General features: G+C 46.9%; 1 protein-coding gene across 1 annotated transcript in view; it reads right to left on the reverse strand.

Annotated features, from left to right (window-relative positions):
• Nucleotides 1-1332: 1332 nt before the first annotated feature.
• The window catches only part of SF3A2 (splicing factor 3a subunit 2), a 58283-nt gene continuing 36254 nt past the window's right edge, over nucleotides 1333-23361 (reverse strand). The window contains exons 3-9 of the mRNA XM_075352586.1: nucleotides 18988-19059; nucleotides 17472-17518; nucleotides 17257-17366; nucleotides 17109-17158; nucleotides 7368-7508; nucleotides 5740-5808; nucleotides 1333-1997 (exon numbers count right to left, since the gene is read on the reverse strand). Coding sequence (XP_075208701.1) covers nucleotides 1458-1997; nucleotides 5740-5808; nucleotides 7368-7508; nucleotides 17109-17158; nucleotides 17257-17366; nucleotides 17472-17518; nucleotides 18988-19059 — 1029 coding nt within the window. The 3' untranslated portion in view covers nucleotides 1333-1457. The remainder of the gene's footprint in view (nucleotides 1998-5739; nucleotides 5809-7367; nucleotides 7509-17108; nucleotides 17159-17256; nucleotides 17367-17471; nucleotides 17519-18987; nucleotides 19060-23361) is intronic.

Here is a 23361-nt window from a genome sequence, read left to right on the forward strand (position 1 = left end):
TCTATTATGCTTTTGCCGGATTGTCCCACTTCTGGTTTTGGCTAAAAATACGGAGGTAAAACACTCACCAAATACTGAAGGTGTAAACGTGGCCTTAGGCTGATCTTTGTTGGTCAACCAATCCTATTGTGGGTAATAATGATCTTAAATTACCTACAAAGTCTGTCTGACTGTGAATAGGTAGTCAAAACGCTTTAGAATTTTTTTTGTAACCTTTTTCAGCCTGATGAGCATCTATCACTCTTCTGAGGCCCTTAGAAATGTCCTCTGTTGACCATAATGAGCATGGACAAGCCTTAAACTGCCATTCTTGACCTATCAATGTCTTGTAAACTGAGAATGATAACACACGGGGAAAACATCATATAAACAACAGAACAAAATGGCCTTTACATTGATAAAGATAAGAATACAAGCCAAGCCATCCCTCAATCCTCTTCAGGTTCTGTATCCTCTAACCATTCCAGCTCACAACATTCTCCTTCAGATACTGCAGCTGTGACTTCCCATTCTCCTAAATCGGGATCTTCTATTGCTATTATGTCTGACAAAACGGCTGGATCCAGAAATCTCCCTCGTTCATGCCATGAAACACTTCTACATGTTTTGTGAAGATCAGACGTTGATAAATCCTATACTTTCAAATAAACAGGTTGCGCACTCACACCTGTCATCCTATCAGAGACTCCAGATTCTAATTTCACCATCAAATCTGCTAATCCTAAACGGTGACATTCCTTTGCCACTCACAGACATGTCACATTATTTTCCTCAAAAATAAAGACTAAAATTTTTGACTCATTTGCTTGATTAGAATTTCTATCTACTACTTTTATGTAGTTTTAGGTCAAATTTATGCAGAAATATGGAATATTCTGAAGGGTTCAAAAACGTTCAAGCATCATCGTGTGAGAATGTATTAAGATTTCTTATACAAATAGTTGCAGATGACCGTTCCATACATCAGAATAGGATGATTCTGCAGTATGTCAATTCTGTAGACCCAAAGACTAGTCATTCTTATTTAGCTTGGCCGACTAATCTCACAAAACATTACGAAAACACAAGCATTCATCTGAACGTTTGTATTCCACAGTGATAGGAGAAAGCCAGTACCAAAGGCTTATCTCTAAATCCATGTTCCCGGAGCCTGCGTAACCTTGACAAGCAGATAATTTATCAGGGTGAACAAGGGGAATGAGAAGGGGTTGACCAAGTAGTGGACAACCCCTTTTAGATGGATTAGGTCCGATTACACTGCAAAGAAAATACTAGTTCAAAGTTTATCAAAGCATGTATAAAATAAAAAAAAATACACAAATCAAGTCCATATTCTTTAAATCATTGATTTATTAAAATAAAATAAAAAAAACAAAACAAAAAAAAACAACCAAAGAATCCTACAAATAAAAAAACAAAACTTGAAAATATGCTAACAGCAGAAAGCATACACAGACTCAATTTGTAGGTGGTGGTGGAGGGATATTTGTTGGTCCTTCACTTGGTAAAGGAGGCCTCATCATTGGGGGCATAGGTCCAGGTGGGAGAACCCCAGGTGCGGGAGGAGGGACGCCTGGAGCAGGAGGAGGAGGAATTCCAGGGGCTGGTGGCGGTACTCCTGGTGGAGGAATTCCAGGAGGGGGAATTCCAGGTGGTGGGACTCCAGGAGGCGGTACAGCAGGATTAGGTGGTGGAGGTGGTACACCAGGAGGGGGAACACCTGGAGGTGGCAAAGCTGGAGGTGGTACTCCAGGAGGTGGCACTCCAGGAGCAGGAGGTAATTGAGGAGGGGGCACTGGAGGAGCTGGTGCTCCAGGAGGTATGGGAGGTAATGGCATTCCGCCTGGAGGTGGAGGAGGCATGTTTTCTGGAAGCGGTGGTCGAGGTGGCATTCCATTCAGTAGAGGTGGTGGAGGCCGTTTAACACCAGGAGGTGCAGGGGCTAAGCTGGGTACAGTTGGTGGTTTCTCCATCTTGAAGTGAAACTGTAAGAAGAACTAATAATACAAAAACAAGGTAAATATTTGGTAGGAAGAAATGTATCAAAGAAGTAACATCGTTAGATTAATGAGATGATGATATTGTATGAAGAAAGGAAAACAGAAGACAAACTTAAAAGGGGTTATTCTCAAACAAATTTTGAAAACTGCAAATGCCTGTAAAAAGAAGCTATTTTGCAAATTACTTATATAAAAAAAAGACGACTTTTCACAAGAACAAAGTGATTTTTCATTGTTGACTGCTCATTGCCTAAGTTATTAGTGATGTCTACAAAGGAGCACAGCACTACCAGGATCTTTTCTGCACAGCTTCTGTATCGTTGGATCTAGCTAATTTCATTGCCACAGCGCACACTTTACGCCAGTGGTGTAACCAAGTTGCTGGTCTAAACGGTCAATCAAGACAGGAGAGTGGTGGCTCCTGCTTCAGATGATGTTAAAATTCCTTTAAAAGGAGCTGGGATTTTTTTTGTATTAAAAATTCTTGATATATAATAAATTTTTAATACAAAACTAACCCCATAACGACCGCCGATACGCCTTTTAACGGCACCAAGGTATAAGTGAATAGCACCCCTTGTGCGCAAAATTCCATTAAGTGATAGCTATATATGACAGTTGATAAACACAGGCATCATTCCTGACTGGTTTCGGAACAAGTAGGGGCAGATTAACCCCTTGAATACCGCTGTCAGTCACAACAGCAGTATCAAAGTGGTTAAAAGGGGGCTAAAAGACCCCCCTTTAACAGGATCGTGCTGCACAATCGTAGGTGTGGAATATTGATGAGAAAGCATTTAAAGATGGCATAGGGTCCCCCCCTCTCTGCAGAAATATTGAACCTCTTTCTCATCTGGTGTCTTTCCCTCCTCATTCAAAACACGCCAGCATACACCAAAAAACAACAAAAAAAAAAATCCCTGGACCAAAACTGCTGCAAACTACAGACCTGTCGCTAATCTCCCCTTTCATCTCTAAACTTCTGGAACGCTTGGTCTCGTCTAATCTGCTCTCTCTCAGATAACTCTCTTCTTGACCCTTTACAATCCGGTTTCCGCTCTTTACTAAAGCTGCCATTACTAAAGTCTCTAATGATCTGCTAACCGCTAAATCTGATGGTCACTACTCCCTGCTGATTCTCTTGGCTCTCTCTGCTGCATTCACCACTGAGGATTGCCAGCTCTTCCTCACCTCTCTGTCAGTATTTCTCAGGGTTCAGTTCTAGGCTCCCTCCTCTTCACTCTATATACTGACCCTATTAGACAAACCATTCATAGATTCTGTTTCCAGTACCATCTCCATGCAGATGACACTTAATTATACACATCGTCACCTGACATGACCCTTGCATTATTACAAAATATCAGTGAATATCTGTCCACTGTCTCCAACATCATGTCCTCCGTCTATCTAAAACTGAACCTGTCAAAAACTGAATTTCTCGTGTTTCCTGCCTCTACTAACTGTCAAACCCAAAATTGCCATTTACGTGTGTGGTTCTACCATTACTCCTGCAGCAGCATGCCCGCTGTCTTGGGGTCATATTTCACTCCGATCTCTCCTTCACTCCATTTATCCGATCACTCGCTCATGTCATCTCTACTGAAAAACATCTCTAGAATTCGACTTTTTCTTACTGACTGCAAAAACTCTTACTGTTACTCTTATTCATTCTCGTCTGGCCTTTGCAAGTCTACTAATAGGTCTCCCTCTTACTAAACTCTCCCCCCTCCAATCCATCCTGAATGCAGCAACCAGAATGATATTCCTCTCCAACCGTTACACCGCTGCCTCCACCTTGGGCCAGTCCTTGCACTGGCTGCCCATCTGCTACAGAGTCCAATATAAACTTATCACTATCACGCACAAAGCTCTCCACAGTTCTGCACTTTTCTACATCTCCTCCCTCATGTCTGTCTATCATTCTATCCGCCTTCTTCGTTCTGCTATGACCCAACTATAGATTCTGTATGGTGTGCAGGATGTCAGAAAGGAGGTGCTGGAAGAGGGAATGAGAATCCCACACAGTCAATAATTCATGCATGGGTCCTGTTCACGTTGTCGCTCAGATATGCAGTGCAAAAGGGTCTCCCGTGCCTGTGTCCATTAACCAGGATTCCTGCGCGGGATTGCAGATCTTCAAGGCAGTACCCCGCTACTACAAGGCTCTGGGACGTCAGATCAACCATATTCATCTTAAAGGTCACCTGTGCTACTTTCCTAGGCTAAGTAATTATATAAAACACTGCCATTCCAAGACGCTGGTGTGTTATATGAACCTTCTCCAACTGCAAGGCTATACAACTGTCAGAACCCTGCTATTACAAGACACTGCAGAGTAAGATTATCACCTTTATCTCGAAGGCTATAGAACTGAGAACCCCACCACTACACGACTCAGGAACTTTTTGAGTCACTATCTCCATCCTCAAGGCTATATAACAAGTAGTACCCTGTCACTACAAGACGCTGGTGCGTTATATTAACCAGAACTCAGAAGATACCGATTTTCTCATTACATCATTCAAGGTACCCACCATTGGTTACCACTGATGGGTATAGGCACAGGAGCACCTTTTGCACTGCATATCTGAGCGACAACATGAACAAGACCCATGCAGGGTCGAAACGTTGTTTTAGTCGCTCACTTCCCAACACCACCTACTGACTTGTACCACATTTGTGAATGAACATTGAACACTTTTTGCAAACTACTTCTGACTGTGCGTCGATTAGATTTATTGTCTGCTAATGACCCAAGACTATCATCCTCTGTGAGCTGCACAAATTCTCTGGAATGCACTACCCAGGACAATTTGCTTAATTCACAACATCCACAGTTTTAAGCGTGCCCTAAAAACACCGTTCTGTAGACTGGCCTATCACTTCACCTCACTTCTCTAACTATACCAGTTTTGTACTGCCAATATTTTCTTTAAAATCTGGTCCTTTTTATTGTTTGTCTTCCCACCTATTTACGGATTAGCCCCGTGTACCTGTACACATACTGGCTGGTGATTGGTTCATGCAGCGATATGTGAATTCCCTACGGAATATGTTGGCGCCACATAAATAAAAATGATTACTACAATATGAGCCCCACGCAGCACGTCCTATGTACAGTAGGAGACCCCACATACGTCCTTCTATATAGTGAGGCTCTACAGCCCTCAATATACAATGCTAGTCCCCATATAGCCTCTCTATACACCGTTTGAGCCCCCACATAGCAGTTCTCTATACAATATGAGCCCCAAACAGCCTCCTAAATACAATATGATGCCCACACACCCTCCTACATACATTGAGCCCCATATAGTTTCCTATGTACATAATGAGAGGCACATATCCCCCTATATAGCCCATACACATGAAAAAAAACAAACCCCACATACTCCTCACTCTCCCATTCCCCCGGCGCTCTGCTACACCAATCCTCAGCACAGCAGACACATTGATGTGACATTATCGCGTCTGCTGTGCCACATGCTGATTGGTGGAAGGAGGAGATGGCTGCCCCTCCTCCACTAACGAATACGCCGCTATCTGCATCCTGAGGATGCGGATAGCAGTGACATAGGGCGGCGGAGGGGATGGCTCGGCCCGCAGGCCACTGGTTTCTGCCCTTTTCCGGTTCGGTTGGACTCGTACAGAAGGAGGGCTGGATGTAGCCTGTGGGACATGGTTTGCTCAGCCCTGCCATATGGTGAAGTTAGCAACGGACACTGGAAAAATCTACCTGTTTAGTTTCTCTATTCCAATGCGTCCAGAATTTTCCTTCCACTTTGTCAATCTCCCGGCTTGGAACCTAAATAAAAGACAAAAAGAAAAATCATACTTAAAAAGAGGCTGAAATTATACTTTTTATAGGGAAGAAAAATACCATACTGTAGATAAATACAATTCAACTGAAATTTTGTACCAAGTAGTATAAATATGTTTTTTTTCCAGCAGGATTAAAGGGGTATTTCCATCTCCAAGATCCTATCCCAATATGTAGTAGGTGTAATAGTAAAAATCTTAGCAAATACCTCCAATTAGAAATGTAGTATAGTTCTCCTGATTAGCTATGTCATTTATCTCATGTGTAGGACATTATAGTCCTTGGATATCCATGGTTACAACCACACATATAATGAATTAGTTATTTGCTAGTTGTCATAGCCATGGATACCCAAGCTAATATAATGCCCTGCACATGAGGTAAGCGATATAGCTAATCAGGAAAACTATACTATATTTCTAATTGAAAGCATTTTCAAATATTATTACACCTGCTATATATTGGTTATGGGAATACCCCTTTAAAGGGAACCTGTCACCAGATTTGGGGCCTATAAGCGGCGACCAGCACCACTGGGCTCTTATATACAGAATTCTAACATGCTGTATAGAAGAGCCCAGGCCGCTGTGTAGAACATAAAAATCATTTTATAATACTCACCTAGGGGGTCGCTCCGGTGCAGACTGGTCAGATGGGTGGCGCTGTTCTCTGGGACCAGCGCCTCCTCTTTCGGCCATCTTGGTCTTCCTTCTTCTGAAGCCGCAGTGCATGACTTGTCCTACGTCATACACACTCGCCGGCATTGAAGTCCCGCGCAGGCGCACTTTGTTCTGTCCTGAGCAGGGCAGATCAAAGTATTGTAGTGCACCTGCGCAGTAGCTCAATGCCAGCGAGTGTGTATGACGTAGGACGCGTCATGCACCGCGGCTTCAGAAGAAGGAGGACAAAGATGGCCGAAAGAGGAGGCGCTGGTCCCAGAGAACAGCGCCACCCATCTGACCAGTTTGCACCACACTGACCCCCTAGGTGAGTATTAGAAAGTGTTTTTTATGTTCTACACAGCGGCCTGGGCTCTTCTATACAGCATGTTAGAATTCTGTATATAAGAGCCCAGTGGTGGTGGCCGCAGCGTATAGGCCCCAAATCTGGTGACAGGTTCCCTTTAACGATACTTCAGAAGTGACTATTAAATCAAGCTTGTAGGATTTCTCATCGGAAAAGACAGGCACAACGAGCCAGCTGTTTATAAATCCTCATAAAAGGGACCAACAAATTTAAAATTGGGCAAAACCAATCCAAAATTTTCTGAATTGCAAAGAAAGGAGTTTCTGGGCTGATGAAGTTCATTGAATTTTTTTTTTTTGTCTCCCTATCCTGTGTACAGTGAATGGGTATTTTTTGTTTTGTCTTATTGTGCATGCTAAAGGGGTTGTTCGGTATAAAATGATAAGTCTGCAGTAACTATGATCTATCAAGTAGTTGTAATGCATTATTTCTAGATTATTTTGTGCCATCTGATTTATGGCAGACTACCTAATGTAGAATATTTATGTACACCTTGTTCTGTGCGGGAGACTACAAACCTTAAAGGCAATCGTTTCATAGGGCTCTGCAGCCATTAAAAGGTACTGCCAACGTCTGTCTGGGGGTTCAATCCTCTGCTCATAAGCCGACATGAAGCGGTGTCTAGGCATGATGCTCTCTGCTACCTCGGGATAGTCAATCTAAACAAAAAGAAAAAAAAAAAAGTAGTCATTAGTATTTACACGCAAGACCCAAAAAACGGCATCGTCAAATAAAACACAGCGAGTGTGAACCGTGGCCAGCTGCTATATCTACACCAATAAAAGGATACAGCGGCATTCTGTAAGACTGAAGACATATGCAAACAGAATAAATGACATCTAAACTGCATTAATGCTAGTGTACATTGGAGGTGTAGACAGCCTCCTACTTTGACTCTGTTCTCCTCCCATCAGCCACAGGGTGGTTTTCATTTCGGTCAGATCCTATATGCCAATATATTTGTAGACTTTTAGCCCAGTAGAGGCATGACACTTAGGATAGGAACCCAACAAAAAAGGTCACCTTGCCGCAGTGGATTGGAATACAAGAATTGCCCAATTTTTGTAATAAAAAACCCTTCATTTTTCTAAGTATATTCTATATAGCATTAATGCAGTTTAAATTTCATATAGACTTTGTTTGCATATGTCTTAGGCTAGGTTCACATTTCCGTTGTTTATGATCAGTCACAATCCGCCGCTCTGATAAACAACGCAATCCGTTTGGCGGATTCCGTTGTTTCCCATAGACTTGTATGAGCGGCGGATTCTGACTGATGCCCTTGCGTTGCATCCGCTGCCCGACTGATCAGTCGTGGAACAACTGACCGTCGGGCAGCAGGAACGCAGCATGTAACGTTTTTTTGAGCAGCGGAATCCTTTTGATTTCGCTGCGCATGCTCTCTCTCTCGGCGGCTGAACGATCAGCTGATCGCCCGGCATCCGCCTTCTGTGAGCGATCAGCTGATCACCCGGCGGCCGGCTTCTGTGAGTGATCAGCTGATCGCCTGGCAGCCGTCTTCTGTGAGCGATCAGCTGATCTCCCGGTGGCCGGCTTCTGTGAGCGATCAGCTGATCACCCGGCAGCCGGCTTCTGTGAGTGATCAGCTGATTACCCGGCGGCCAGCTTATGAGAGCGATCAGCTGATCACCTGGCGGCCGGCTTATGAGAGCGATCAGCTGGTCATTCACAATAGCCGGCCGCCGGGAGATCAACCGATTGCTCTCAAAAGCTAGTGGCCAGGAGATCAGCTGATCACTCACAGAAGCCGGCTGCCAGGAGATCAGCTGATCGCTCTCAAAAGCTGGCGGCTGGGAGACCAGCTGATCGCTGTCAAAAGCCGGCGGCCGGGAGATCAGCTGATCGCTCTCAAAAGCTGGCGGCCGGGAGATCAGCTGATCGCTCTCAAAAGCCGGCGGCCGGGAGATCAGCTGATCGCTCTCAAAAGCCGGCGGCCGGGAGATCAGCTGATCGCTCTCAAAAGCTGGCGGCCGGCTATTTTGAACGATCAGCTGATCGTTCTCTCTCTCTCTTGTTTTACAAAGGAATTTGCTTTCTCATGACAATGAAATTCCAATCCTTGTCACCCGTTGTACAACGCATCAGTCACAAGCGTCAAGCAACACGTGACTGATGCAAAACAACGGAAATGTGGACCTAGCCTTAGCAGTTGGCAGTTACAGAGTGCTGTTGTATCCCTTTGTTTAATGTGTGTAGATTATTATTTTCATGCAGAGCATCATGGCAGTATCTAGTGGATACATGGTTTCTACACATGTACATAATACAATTGTGATAAAAAGTATAAAAGATAAATAAAAAGGACCTAAAACAGGCATGATGATAAAAAAAAAAGCTGGAAACATCAAAATAGATTATGAAGTAAGCAGCCCTTGTCAAACAATTTGGGAGGGAACTGTACTGAACCAAATAAGAAAATACATTTATCTCTTCCACTCACTGCTGAGCTGAGACTGGCATCATTGGGACGGAGCAGTGAATGTGCACACCCACAGAAAAGAACAAACTACCAGATGGCCTGCAAGCAGAGATTTCACAATCTCCACGCCAAAAGAAACAAATGGGAATATCTTTGACAGCGCACAACAGAAAAACAAAAAGACCTCTTTAACCTCTTCACGACTGGCCGATTTTTTGCTTTCCATTTTATTTTTTTTTTCGTTTATCTTCTTCCAAGAGACGTAACTTTTTTATTTTTCAGTCAATATGGTCATGTGAAGGCTCATTTTTTGCGGAACGAGCTGTACTTTTAAATGAAACCATAAGTTTTACCATATAATGTACTGGAAAACTGCAAAAAAAATTCCAAATGCGGAAAAATTGCAAAAAACGTGCAATAGCACTATTGTTTTTGAGATATTTTATTCACTGTGTTCACTATATGGTAAAACTGATGTGTGGGTGTGATGCCTCAGGTCAGTGCGAGTTCGTAGACCCCAAACATGTATAGGTTTACTTTTATAAGGGGTTAAAAAAAAAACCACGTAAGTTTGTCCGAAAAAAGTGGCACACGTTTTACGCCATATTCCGTGACCCATAGCATTATCATTTTTCGGGATCTATGGCTCAGTGACGGGCTTATTATTTGCATCTCGAGCTGACGTTTTTAACGGTACCATTTTTGATCGCCTGTTATTGCATTTTGCGCAAAATTTGTGGTGACCAAAAAAGAAGGATTTTTGTGTACTCACCGTAAAATCTCTTTCTCTGAGTCTTCATTGGGGGACACAGGACCATGGGTTATGCTGCTGTCACTAGGAGGCTGACACTAAGTAGACATGAAAAGTTAGCTCCTCCCTAGCAGTATACACCCCGAGCCGGAGGCGGGCTCAGATCAGTTTGTGCAGAAGCAGTAGGAGGAGTACCCGAATCACCATACATAAAACAAAGTTATAACTAAATTAATGCAGCCGTGCGAACAGGTGGTCTATGAACATAAGACCCTGAAAATGGCAGGCAAATGCAATGAAAACAACAAAAAAACCAAGCAGGGTGGGTGCTGTGTCCCCCAATGAAGACTCAGAGAAAGAGATTTTACGGTGAGTACACAAAAATCCTTCTTTCTCTATCGTTTCATTGGGGGACACAGGACCATGGGACGTCCAAAAGCAGTCCCTGGGTGGGAATACCGAAGCACCGCCGCAGGGAAGAAAAAACAACGACCTCCCCCGGCGGGCCTACACTACGACTGAATGTTGTCACCCTATTACAGGTGCGCAACTGCCGCCTGCAAAACCTTTCTCCCAAAAGCCACATCTGCCGATGCTTGAGTGTGAACTTGGTAGAATCTGGTAAAGGTGTGCAGACTAGACCAGGTGGCGGCCTTGCAGACCTGATCGGCCGACGCCTGATGCCTAATCGCCCAAGAGGCTCCCACCGCTCGGGTAGAGTGAGCCCTTACCCCCCGAGGCGGAGACTTGTCCCGAATCCGATAGGCCTCAGATATGGCGGAACGGATCCATCTGGCAATTGTGGCCTTGGATGCCGCCTCGCCCCTCTTGGGGCCCGAAGGAAGGACAAACAGACCATCCGACTTACGGAACGGCGCGGTCCTGGAGATGTAGATTCTAAGGGCGCGCACTAGGTCCAGGGTGTGCAGGGACCTCTCCAAGCTGTGGGAGGGTCTAGGACAAAAAGACGGAAGGACAATTTCTTCGTTTAGATGAAACGGGGAGACCACTTTCGGAAGGAAGGAGGGATCTGGCCGGAGAACCACTTTATCCTGGTGAAAAACCAGAAAGGGTGCACGACAAGAAAGAGCTGCCAGTTCTGACGTCCTTCGAATAGAAGTGACGGCAACGAGGAACACTACCTTCCAAGACAGGTGAGAAAGGGAAGAATCTCGCAGAGGCTCGAAAGGAGGACCCTGAAGGGACCCTAGGACTAGATTAAGGTCCCACGGATCTAGAGGGCGACGATAAGGCGGGGCTAGGTGGGCAACTCCTTGGATGAAGGTCTTAACCTGCGGGCGAGAGGCCAGTGGCTTCTGAAAAAGAATTGCCAAGGCCGAAATCTGGCCTTTCAGTGTGGCTAGCGAGAGACCCGCATCTAGGCCTGACTGTAAGAATGCCAATAGTGAAGGAAGAGAGAAGGCGAGGGGAGAAGAAACGTTGTTCTCTTCGCACCACCTGAAGAAGACTTTCCACGTGCGGTAATAAATCTTTGAAGAAGAAGGCTTCCTGGCCTTAATCATTGTTTGTATCACTCTTGGAGCGAAACCAGCCTGAGCTAGAACCCAGGATTCAATGGCCAGGCCGTCAAACTTAGAACCCTTGAATTCTGATGGAAAAGGGGTCCCTGCTGAAGAAGATCGTGACGGTCTGGAAGGCGCCAAGGAGTGTCTGCGAGGAGCTGAGTGAGTTCTGCGAACCATGCTCGCCTGGGCCAGTCCGGAGCCACCAGGATTACTGGTATTCCTTCCGCCTTGATCTTCTTGAGGACCCTCGGGATTAGAGGAAGTGGAGGGAAGATGTACGGGAGACTGAACTGGCCCCATGGAAGGGTGAGTGCGTCGACTCCTAAAGCCAAGCTGTCGCGGCACCGCGCTACGAATTGCGGTACCTGACGGTTGAACCTGGAGGCCATTAGGTCCACATCTGGCACGCCCCATCTGCCGCAGATCTGGTTGAAGACTTCTTGATTGAGAGACCATTCGCCGGACGCGAGGCCTTCCCTGCTGAGGAAGTCCGCCGCCCAATTGTCCACGCCCGGGATGTGGACCGCTGAGATCAGAGAGTGATGACGCTCTGCCCAATGCAAAATCTTCCTGACTTCTCGCATCGCCCCGGCACTTCTTGTGCCTCCTTGGTGGTTGATGTACGCCACCGCCGTCGCATTGTCCGACTGGATCCTGACCGGGCAACCCTGAACTAGGTGCCGAAACTGCTGCAAGGCTAGCCGAATGGCCCTTATCTCCAGAATGTTGATCGGGAGAGAGCTCTCCCGCGGCGTCCAACGGCCCTGAGCCGTGTGATGGCGGAACACGGCTCCCCAGCCCTGGAGACTGGCATCGGTGGTCACTATTTTCCAGTGGAGCGGAAGGAATGACCTTCCTGACGTGAGATTGCGTTGATTGCTCCACCAGCTGAGTGAGTGGCGGGTCTCTGGCGAAAGAAGGATCCTGCGGTCCAGGGAAAAGGGAGATCTGTCCCATTCCTTCAGCAAGGCCAGCTGGAGGGGCCGGAGGTGGAACTGCGCAAAGGGAACGGCTTCCATTGCCGCTACCATCCGCCCGAGGACTCGCATGCTGAACCTGATGGAAACTTGGCGCTGGCGCTGGAGAACGCGGATGCCTTGTTGCAGAGAGGAAATCTTCTCCTGTGTGAGGAAGACCCGACCTTGGGTGGTATCGAATACCATGCCTAAAAAGGTGATCCGCCGGCCCGGGGTCAGAGAGGACTTCTTTCGGTTGATCAGCCACCCTAACCGGGAGAGGGTGTCGATCGTGACCTGAACCCCCAGACGACAATCCTTGAACGACGAGCCTTTGATGAGCATATCGTCCAAGTACGGGATGACCATGACACCCCTGGAATGGAGGACGGACATGGCCGCCGCCATGATCTTCGTGAAGACCCTGGGAGCGGATGCGAGGCCGAAAGGAAGAGCCGTGAACTGGAAGTGATCCTCCGCTATCGCGAAGCGGAGGAACTGTTGGTGAGAGGTGGCTATAGGTATGTGAAGATAGGCGTCCCGAATATCCAGCGATGCCAGGAACTCGCCGATCTCCATGGACGCGATCACGGAGCGGAGTGACTCCATTCGAAACGGCCGCGACCTCACCGACCTGTTTAGCAGCTTTAGGTCGAGGACGGGGCGGGCGGACCCGTCTTTCTTGGGGACTACGAAAATGTTGGAATAGAACCCTCTGAAACGTTCCGCGGGGGGAACTGGCACCACGACTCCGGCTTGGAGGAGGGAGTCTATGGCGTGAAAAAACGCACGCGCTCGTGCGGGAGCTTCGGGAGGACGGGAGAGGAAAAAACGATTCGGCGGCCTTGAGTCGAATTCGATTTTGTAACCCGATGTGATGATCTCCCTGACCCAGGCATCCGCGGTCAGGGGGATCCACACATGCTGGAAGCGCAACAGACGTCCTCCCACTAGTCCGGCGCTGGAGCGCGCCGACCGCGAGTCACTTGGAGGAGCGTCGGCGGAAAGCAGAAGAAGACTTCGTGGGCTGGCGGGGGCGTGAACGCCAGCTTGGATTGGTCTTGAATGACGGGGTCCGCCTGTCTCTCGGGGGAGAGCGGCTTTTTCGGGCTTGGGGAGGGGAATTGAAACTGCGAAAGGGGCAAAAACGAGCGGCGGGGCGCCGATTTAGGATGCGCTTGGGGCGCAATTGGGGGAGAGACGTACTCTTTCCCCCCGTTGCATCGGAGATCAACTTGTCCAGTCTCTCTCCAAAAAGACGTTCCCCTAGGAAAGGCAGAGAAGTCAGCGACTTCTTAGAGGCCGCGTCCGCGTTCCAGGAACGGAGCCAGAGTGCTCGGCGGATGGCCACGTTGTTGCTGGCGGCCTGGGCCGCGCAATTGGCAGATGCCAGGGCTGCGTTGAGCAGGTACTCACCCGCGAGGGTAATCTGCGAGGAGATGAGGACCAGATCCGGATTGGCAGAAACTTCTCGGAGTCCGCAGCGTAGCGTGTCTGCCCAGGACATCAGTGCCTTCGCGACCCAAACCGAGGCAAAGGCTGGTGAGAGGGAGGTGCCCGCCGCCTCGAAGGCGGAACGGGCCAACCTGTCAATAGTACGGTCCGTGGGATCTCTGAGGGACGTACCGTCAGTGAGTGGAAGGACCGTGTGAGAGGATAGGCGGGAGATTGGGGGGTCGACCACAGGAGAGCCCGCCCAGTCCTTTTTAAGATCTTCTGGAAAAGGATAGTGTAGATTAATGTACCTGCTGCTGGTAAATACCTTGTCTGGCTGCTGTCTGTGGGTGCGCAGCAAGTCGGCAAATTCCGGGTGTCCGCTGAAAGTGCTCTGGGGCCGCTTCATCTGCTTAAACGAGACCTGGGTGCTCTGAGAGGAGACATGGTCCACTTGTACCTTTAGGGTCTGGTTCACTGCCTCCACCAGGCTATTCACCATACGCCGAATATCAGCCGCCTGCTCAGTGTCCAGCAGGGGAGCTGCATCGTCCTCATCATCGGAGCAGTCAGAAGGTTCCCGGGAGGAATGACGGGACGGACCTGGTGGTGAAGGTGAAACCTGCGAAGAGTCTGAAGACGAGACCTTACGGGTACGCTTCTGCGCAGCCGAGGAGGTCCCTGCAACGGGGCTTACTTGCTCCGGCGGCGGTAGCGTCGGGTCTGCGGGCGTCTGAGTAAGCGACGGCAGCAGGCGCAGGGCTTGCGCGATGGTCCGAGAAGCCTCAGAGAGGGACTCTACGGACTGGGACAGTGACGCTAGCCATGCGGGGGGGGGCGGGACGCAGGGGCCTGTAGCATCTGGCGCTGCGGTCTCAGTAGCGTCGGCCGAGGGGTCCTGCAGGTGCTGCGCGTTATCAGAACAGACGGAGCATAGTGGCGCGTCCTGGCCTTGGGAAAACTTGGTTTTGCAGGAGGAGCATGCGAAGAATAAGGCAAAGGGGGCCTGCTTGGGACGGGTGGACTTAGTATTAGGCATGGTAAAAAGGATAAACTCTCCCTGGTGCTGCTAGGAAGGAGACAGGAGAGGGTTAACTCGTCCCTAAATTAAGGGAAATAACGCTGCCTAGTGAGGGCTACTCCTGAGGAGCAGAGCTTACCCCGGTCCTGTGTGCCGCCCACCAGTCCAGCAGAGGGATCCTGGAGGATGGAGCTACTAGAGATGCGGTGTAATATGGAAACGCCGGCGCTGCAGCTTCAGAGAAACAGCAATATGGCGAGGGGACGCTGGAGCAGGCTGGGGGAGGAGCGTCGATTCGGCGCGAAGAAACCGAAAGTAACCGCCTCCACCCTCAGCCAGGGGGCTGCAGGGTGGGGGGAGGCTGGGCCAGACAAGCGGCGGTCACAGCGCTGCGGCGGGGGGCGTGGCTAAGGTGCAAGCGCGGCTAGGCCGAGACCGGGGACTAAAGTTAGGGGCCGGCCGAGGAGGAGGGCAGGGAGAGGGAACTGTCCTACCTGACTCGGCGGCGGAGGTCCAGCGATGGAAGCGGTGCAGGCAGGGCACCCAGCCCCTGCCTGTGAGCAGTGCCCTCGCCCTGGGAGACGGCAGACTCCGGGAGAGAACGTGTACAAGGCAGGGAAGTGGACGTCATGATGGGGGAAGGAGCCCCCAGCAGCAGAGAGCAGCGGTGAGGGCCCGTCAAAACACAGCGCGCTGCCAATAATCCATCCCTGCTGAATGCCCCTGTAGGCCCATTGGGGTGATACCTCCGGGCGAATCAGGGGTGCCCACGACAAACCTGCCCACACGAACACCCCCGGGAGTGGTACCAGCGGGGGCGGACGGGGGAGAGGGCCCAAGATCTCAAACCCCTGCGACCCTGGGGAGTGGTACCGACAGGGCTGCGGAGTAAGAGTGACGAAAATACCTGCATAGAGAAAAAAGGACAGGTATGAGAGCGCTGAGCGGCGCCGAAATAAGAGAAAAAACGCAAAAAAGCAAGTGGCTGAGGGGGCCGAGACGGCCCACATCAGCCTCCTACGACACTAAGCTAAAAACTGATCTGAGCCCGCCTCCGGCTCGGGGTGTATACTGCTAGGGAGGAGCTAACTTTTCATGTCTACTTAGTGTCAGCCTCCTAGTGACAGCAGCATAACCCATGGTCCTGTGTCCCCCAATGAAACGATAGAGAAAACGTAATTTTGGCGTTTGTCATTTTTTTTGCCTCTACACTGTTTACTGATCAGATTAATTGATTTATATTTTGATAGATCGGGAGTTTCTGAATGCGGCGATACCAAATGTGTGTATATTTTTTTAACCCTTTAATTTTCAATGGGGCGAAGGGGAGTGATTTGAACTTAATTTTTTTTAACTTTTTTTTTATTAACTTTTTATTTTACTAGTCCCCCTGGGGGTCTATACGGATTAACAATCCAATCACTCTGCCCTATCTGCTGCTCACAGCTACACAGCTGTAAACAGCAGATATGCTAATTTTCTACCTCAGCTCCAGGCCAAGTGAAACTGAAAGTAATTCATGTGAGCTACAGTAGTCATCACATGACCCTGTGCAACCATGACAACCACCAGAAGTCACGTGATCACATCACGGGACTTCCGGTATCGGTCGGTAAGTAACTGTTCACCGACGATGCTGTTATAATGGCGCTGTCATATATTGCCGGGTTAAATGGCACGAGCAGATAACCATTCTGCTCGTGCCTAGCAAGCACACATCTCAGCTGTGAAAATCAGCTGAGATGTGCGCCGGTCGCAGCAAGCTGCCGGCATCAGACCGCGGGCAGTAACACTATGACCGCTAGGATGTAATATTACTGCCCGCGGTCGTTAAGGGGTTAAATGTAATAAAAAATAATCCTGTGTTCACATCATGAATACAATTCATACAAGGGAAATGTCATCTTGACAGTGAGAATCCACTTTAGGAATTGCTTTTCTGGATCGATACAAAATGAGCATTATTTAGTGTCATCTAGTACTACAAGAAGTAATGTAGTCATTTATCCGCTGATATCCAATAATCTCTCAATACAAGACATGCTCAGATAAGATGATGGGGGGAAAATAAAGCACACAATTTAATGCCAGGCCAGCAATAAAAACCAAACCACAAAGTGAGGACTGTTACCTGGAATAGCAGAGACTGTTGGCCACTTTCAGAGTCCCTTTGCTTTGTCACTGGAAGAGAAAAATGTTAGAATTTAGGAACCTAAACACACAATGAATGCAGAAGGCCAAACCGTATCACATCATCAAAAATCAAAACCCCCATCTACCTTTATAACCGGGCCGACCAATCTTCACAAACTTTTTTACTTCAACCTTAACCTTTTCAGGGGCTGGTTGTGCAGGGGCTTCTTTCGCTTCTTTTGCTGCACGCCGAGCCCTAAAATATAACAAGAAAGTGAGCCAAATGTCCCATAACTGTCCCATATTCGTAGAATAACCAGAGACCACCAAATCGCACCTCTGTCAGAAAAGAGAAACTTACAAATTGGTCTGATGCTTTTTCCCTTGTGTGTGCGCCAGATAACTGCCCTAAGGAGATAAAAAACCATCAATCCATGAAAGCCATTTAATGTGACTCACTACTGCTCTCTGCAATGAATGGAAAACACCAAGAGGCATTTGCTTCCTAAGTTCCTAAATTGTGCTTTTCACATATGCTTCTCACACAATCAAAGTAGCCAAATGGATTCACTACAAGCTTGAAAAATACAATATTTCGGGGTTTAATACAATTACTAAAAACGGCCCTTCATTCTACAAGTTAAACTGCTGCTTACCATACATTTGCCACCCATGTTTGTAATACAGAAGGAAATGCAATGTAATGAAACAGGCTTAGGGTACTTTCACACTTGCGTTATTTTCCTTCCGTTACAATCCGCCCTTTTGGGAAACAGCGGAATCCGTTAACGGATTCCGCTGTTTCCCATAGACTTGTATGGTTGACGGATTGTACCAAAAGGAGCTGCGTTGCTTCCGCTGGGCGACGCTCCGTTGCTTCCGCCCAGCGGGAGCAACGCAGCATGTAACGTTATTTTGAGCAGCGGAATCCTCTGGATTTCACTGCGCATGCTCTTTTTTTTTTTTTTTTTTTTTTTTTTTTAAATCAAACTTTATTTTGGCTCGCGGTGGCCGAACGTTCAGCTGAGCGCCCGGCTGCCGGCAAGCGACAGCGCTCAGCTGAATGACCGGCCACCAGCATGCCCGGCCGCCGGCAAGTCACAGCGCTCAGCTGAGCGCCCGCCCGCCGGCATGCCCGGGCGCCGGCAAGTGACAGCGATCAGCTGATCACCCGGCGGCCGGCTGCAGGGAGCGATCAGCTGATCACCCGGCGGCCGGCTGCAGGGAGCGATCAGCTGATCACCTGGCGGCCGGCTGCAGGGAGCGATCAGCTGATCACCCGGCGGCCGGCTGCAGGGAGCGATCAGCTGATCACCCGGCGGCCGGCTGCAGGGAGCGATCAGCTGATCACCCGGCGGCCGGCTGCAGGGAGCGATCAGCTGATCACCCGGCGGCCGGGAGCGATCAGCTGATCACCCGGCGGCCGGCTGCAGGGAGCGATCAGCTGATCACCCGGCGGCCGGCTGCAGGGAGCGATCAGCTGATCACCCGGCGGCCGGCTGCAGGGAGCGATCAGCTGATCACCCGGCGGCCGGGAGCGATCAGCTGATCACCCGGCGGGCGGGAGCGATCAGCTGATCACCCGGCGGCCGGCTACTGGGAGCAATCAGCTGATCACCCAGCGGCCGGCTGCAGGGAACGATCAGCTGATCGTTCACTATAGTCTGCCGCTGGTAAAACCGGGAAAAAAAAAAAAAAAAAATCAAAACGAATTGCGTTGTTTTGCAGCATCCGTTGCATCCGTTGTGTCACTATATGCAACACATCCGTTGCATCCGTTACACAACGCAATGCAACGGATACCGTTCAACGCAAGTGTGAAAGTAGCCTTACGGTAGAGTGCGGCAGAGGGAGAACGTTCTGTATGGTTTACCTACCTCATTATTGTGCAGGGTAAGACACAGCTTGCATTCATATGAACCCAGGTGATTCTTCATAAAATAGGGGTCCTATGGGACAAGAGATGCATACAATAAGACACAGTCACAGACATTGTACAGCTGAGCAAAACAGACAGTGCAAGCAGTAACAACCACTCCTGGAAAAGTGTCAAACAATAGTCTAGGGATAATACCGCTGCGCAAATTGCTCTGCCACTGGGGTCAAAACACAGGGAAAATAAAATAGAAACCAGTAAAAAAAAGGATCAAAGTTAACAAATATTTCTCAACCAAGGGGGGCACTCACTGTGACCATACGTAACCGCAAGTAAGAGGCAGGAGGGCTCCGTCTTAGGGGTGGTTATAGGGCTGGTCACGTATGGTCACAGTGAGTGCCATAAAGTGCCATAAAAACCTTTATCTTGGTCTCATCATTCCACTAGACCAAAATAAACTTTCTATAGCTGATGCCTTCAAAACGGTTTAAGATAATGCTTCAAAGCTCACTTTTCAAAGAGGTTGCACTCATTTGGAGCAATGTGTATGATACAACGATATATCTTATATGAAGAAAGACTGGGAGAAAAAGAAAATAGATTTTTTTTGTGGTGCAAAATGTTTTTTTTCTTATTGCTGATGAATATATACCGGTATGTGTATGTGTGTGTGTATATATATATATATATATATATATATATATATATATATATATATATATATATATAACTTCCTTATTTTTCCATCAATCTTGCTATATATGAAGGCTTATTTTTTGCAGGTAAAATATACACTACAGTTCAAAAGTTTGGGGAAACCCAGACAATTTTGTCTTTTCCATGAAAAATCCTACTTTTATTAAATGAGTTGCATAATGAATAGAAAATATAGTCCAGACAGTAGCGAGGTTAGAAATAATGATTTTTACTTGAAATAATAATTTTCTCCTCCAAACTTTGCTTTTGGCACAGAATGCTCCTTTGCAGCAATTCCAGCTTTGCAGACCCTTGGCATTCTAGCTGTTAATTTGCTGAGGTAATCTGGAGATATTTCACCCCATGCTTCCCCCCTCCCACAAGTTGGATTGGTTTGATGGGCACTTTTTGCGCACCATACGGTCAAGTTGCTCCCACAACAGATCAATAGAGTGGTTGAGATCTGGTGACTGGGCTGGCCACTCCATTATAGATAGAATACCAGCTGCCTGCTTCTTCCTTAAATAGTTTATGCATAATTTGGAGGTGTGCTTTGGGTCATTGTCCTGTTGTAGGATGAAATTGGCTCCAATCAAGCACTGTCCACAGAGTATGTCATGGCATTGCAAAATGGAGTGATAGCCTTCCTTATTCAAAATACCTTTTACCTTGTACATATCTCCCACTTTACCAGCACCAAAGCAACCCCAGACCATCACAATACCTCCGCCACGCTTGACAGATGATGTTAGGCACTCTTTCAGCATCTTTTCAGTTGTTTTTTTTGTCTCACAAATGTTCTTTCGTGTGATCCAAACACCTCAACCTTCAATTCGGCTGTCCATAACACTTTTTTTCTAATCTTCCTCTGTCCAATGTCTGTGTTCTTTTGTCCTATTAATCTTTTCCTTTTATTAGCCAGTCTCAGATATGACTTTTTCTTTGCCACTCTGCTCTGAAGGCCAGCATCCCGCAGTCACCTATTCACTGTAGACGTTGACACTGGCGTTATGCGGGTACTATTTAATGAAGCTGCAGCTGTGAGGCGTCAATTTCTTAAACTAGAGACTCTAATGTACTTGTCTTGTTGCTCAATTGTGCAGCGGGGCCTCCCACTTCTCTTTCTACTCTGGTTAGAGCCTGTTTGTGCTCTCCTCTGATGGGAGTAGTACACACCGTTGTACAAAAGATTCAGTTTCTTGGCAATTTCTCGCATGGAATATCCTTCATTTCTAAGAACAAGAATATACTTTCGAGTTTCACATGAAAGTTCTTTTTTTCTGGCCATTTTGAGAGGTTAATGGAACCAACAAATGTAATGCTCCAGATTCTCAACTAGCTCAAAGGATGGTCAGTTATATAGCTTCTCTAATCAACAAAACTGTTTTCAGCTGTGCTAACATACTTGCACAAGGGTTTTTAAGGGATTTCTAAACATCCATTATCCTTCTAACACAGTTAGCAAACACAATGTACAGTACCATTAGAACACTGGAGTGGTGGTTGTTGGAAATGGGCCTCTATATACCTATGTATATATTGCATTCAAAACCAGACATTTGCAGCTAGAATAGTCATTTACCACATTAACAATGTATAGAGTGTATTTCTGTTTAATTTAATGTTGGCTTCATTGAAAAAAATGTTTTCTTTCAAAAATAAGTAACCCTAAACTTTTGAACTGTAGTGTATCTTTGTACCGTATCAGCCAGTAGAGAGAAAAAAAATTGTTTAAAAGAACTGAAGTCCTCAGTGGTTGATACCTTTTAATGGCTAACTGAAAAGATGGTAATATATAGCAAGCACCACAACCAATGTGGTGTACTTAATTTTATGTACCAAATGTCTAACTGGGGGTCAGTATGTAGGGGAGACAGGCCAACAGCTCAGGACAAGGATGAATTCTCACCGCCACACAATTACAGAAAACAGGATAGATCTACCTGTGGCCAAACATTTTTTTTTTTATATAACCCAGACCACAGCATCATGGACATGAAATTGCTGGTATTGAACGGAAACTTTAAATCCCAGAAAATGTCTGGGATATAAACTGATGACCTTTGTCACATTTGGGCAGGAATGAATGTGTCACATCGATTTATGTCTTTTTACATCAAAATGTGCCACTCAGACCATCTGGGGGCACCACAACTCTGGACCAGACGTCAATCAGAATAATAAAACTTTCACACTGCTTATCTATGAACTGCTGCAATGTTTACTGCCACAACAGTTTGCCCCCTTGTCATGCTGATAGTTCTGCTTCACATAACTTGTCTTATTTACTGCCCCATTCTATGTCCTCTTGTGTATAAATAAGTGACTCTTCAGATTTTGTGTTACACTGAGCCTGATAAAGAGACCTGAGTAGTCGCTAAAGCTTTCTATTATTACTATCTTGACAGTTAGCCATTAAAAGGTATCAACCACTGAGGACTCAGTTCTTTTAAACAATTGTTTTTATTTTTTACAGGACGAGTTGTACTTTTGAACGAAATCATTAGTTTTACCATATAGTGTACTGGAAAACGAGAAAAAAAAATTTAAAGTGCGGTGAAATTGCAAAAAAGTGCAATTGCAAAATAGTTTTTTTCGGTTTCTTATTCACAGTGTTCACTATATGGTGAAACTAAGTTGCCAGTATGATGTCTCAGGTTGGTATCAAACATGCATAAGTTTGCCGTTATCTAAGGGATATAAAAAAAACAAACAAAAAACAGAAGAAGCGCTTTTGTTGCCATTTTCTGAGACCCGTAGAACTCTCATTTTTTAGGATCTGGGGATCAGTGGCTGCTTATTTTTTGCAACTTGAGCTGGCGTTTTTAATTATTACATTTTTGTGCAGATCCTAATCCGTACTCTCTACCTGTTTAGCGAGTGCCCTTCGGCCGGTCATTTTACACTGACTGACTAAGCCTGGTTGCCACCATCACCTCTTCTGTTCCGAAACTCTGTAAGTGCATGCTGCAATAAGCATCCGGTCTACTGTAGCTCGCAGGAGACCGCAGGCCATGCCCATTCACTATAGACACTGCAAGGAAAGTTCACCCACCGACAAACCTGACAAGCGGTGTACTGAAAGCAGGCAATGGCGGCACGCAGGTGAGAGATACAACAACCAATGATTAACGGGCTGGGTCCACAATATGGAGCATGGAAGGAATTGCCAGGCCACACCCACCAAGGGGGCATCACAACCACCAACTAAGCCACTAACTTCTGGTCCCCAATACTACAAGTATGCCGTCCTTCTCTTAGTGCTATTGTTTTCTCTCTTTATTTCTATGACCATTTGCTTCTCTTACTGCTTTCTCACTAAACAGAGGTCGGATGCCGACAGGCAAGGTATAGTCTGCTTGGGAGGAGCCAATTTTAAGTTCTATGTAATATCGGTGTCAGTCTCCAGGTGGCAGTAGGCTATCCCATGGTTCTGTGTCCCCCAATAAAGCATCCGACAAAACACCATACAGTGAAGAAATTAATGGTGATGGGATGTTTCTCAGCATACGCTACTGGCAAAGTTCATATACCATGTTTATATATATTTTTTCTTTTTGCCGCTTTTAGCCAATAAAAACAATCTTAAGGAAAAAAATAATTGTTTTTGCATTGCTTTATTCTTAGCGCTATAGCCATGTTCTTTTTCTGCTGACAGAGCAGTAAAGCTGCTTGTTTT

The sequence above is a fragment of the Anomaloglossus baeobatrachus genome, chromosome 1 (genome assembly GCF_048569485.1).
Source record: "Anomaloglossus baeobatrachus isolate aAnoBae1 chromosome 1, aAnoBae1.hap1, whole genome shotgun sequence".
In the NCBI taxonomy this organism is placed as follows: Eukaryota; Metazoa; Chordata; class Amphibia; order Anura; family Aromobatidae; genus Anomaloglossus; species Anomaloglossus baeobatrachus.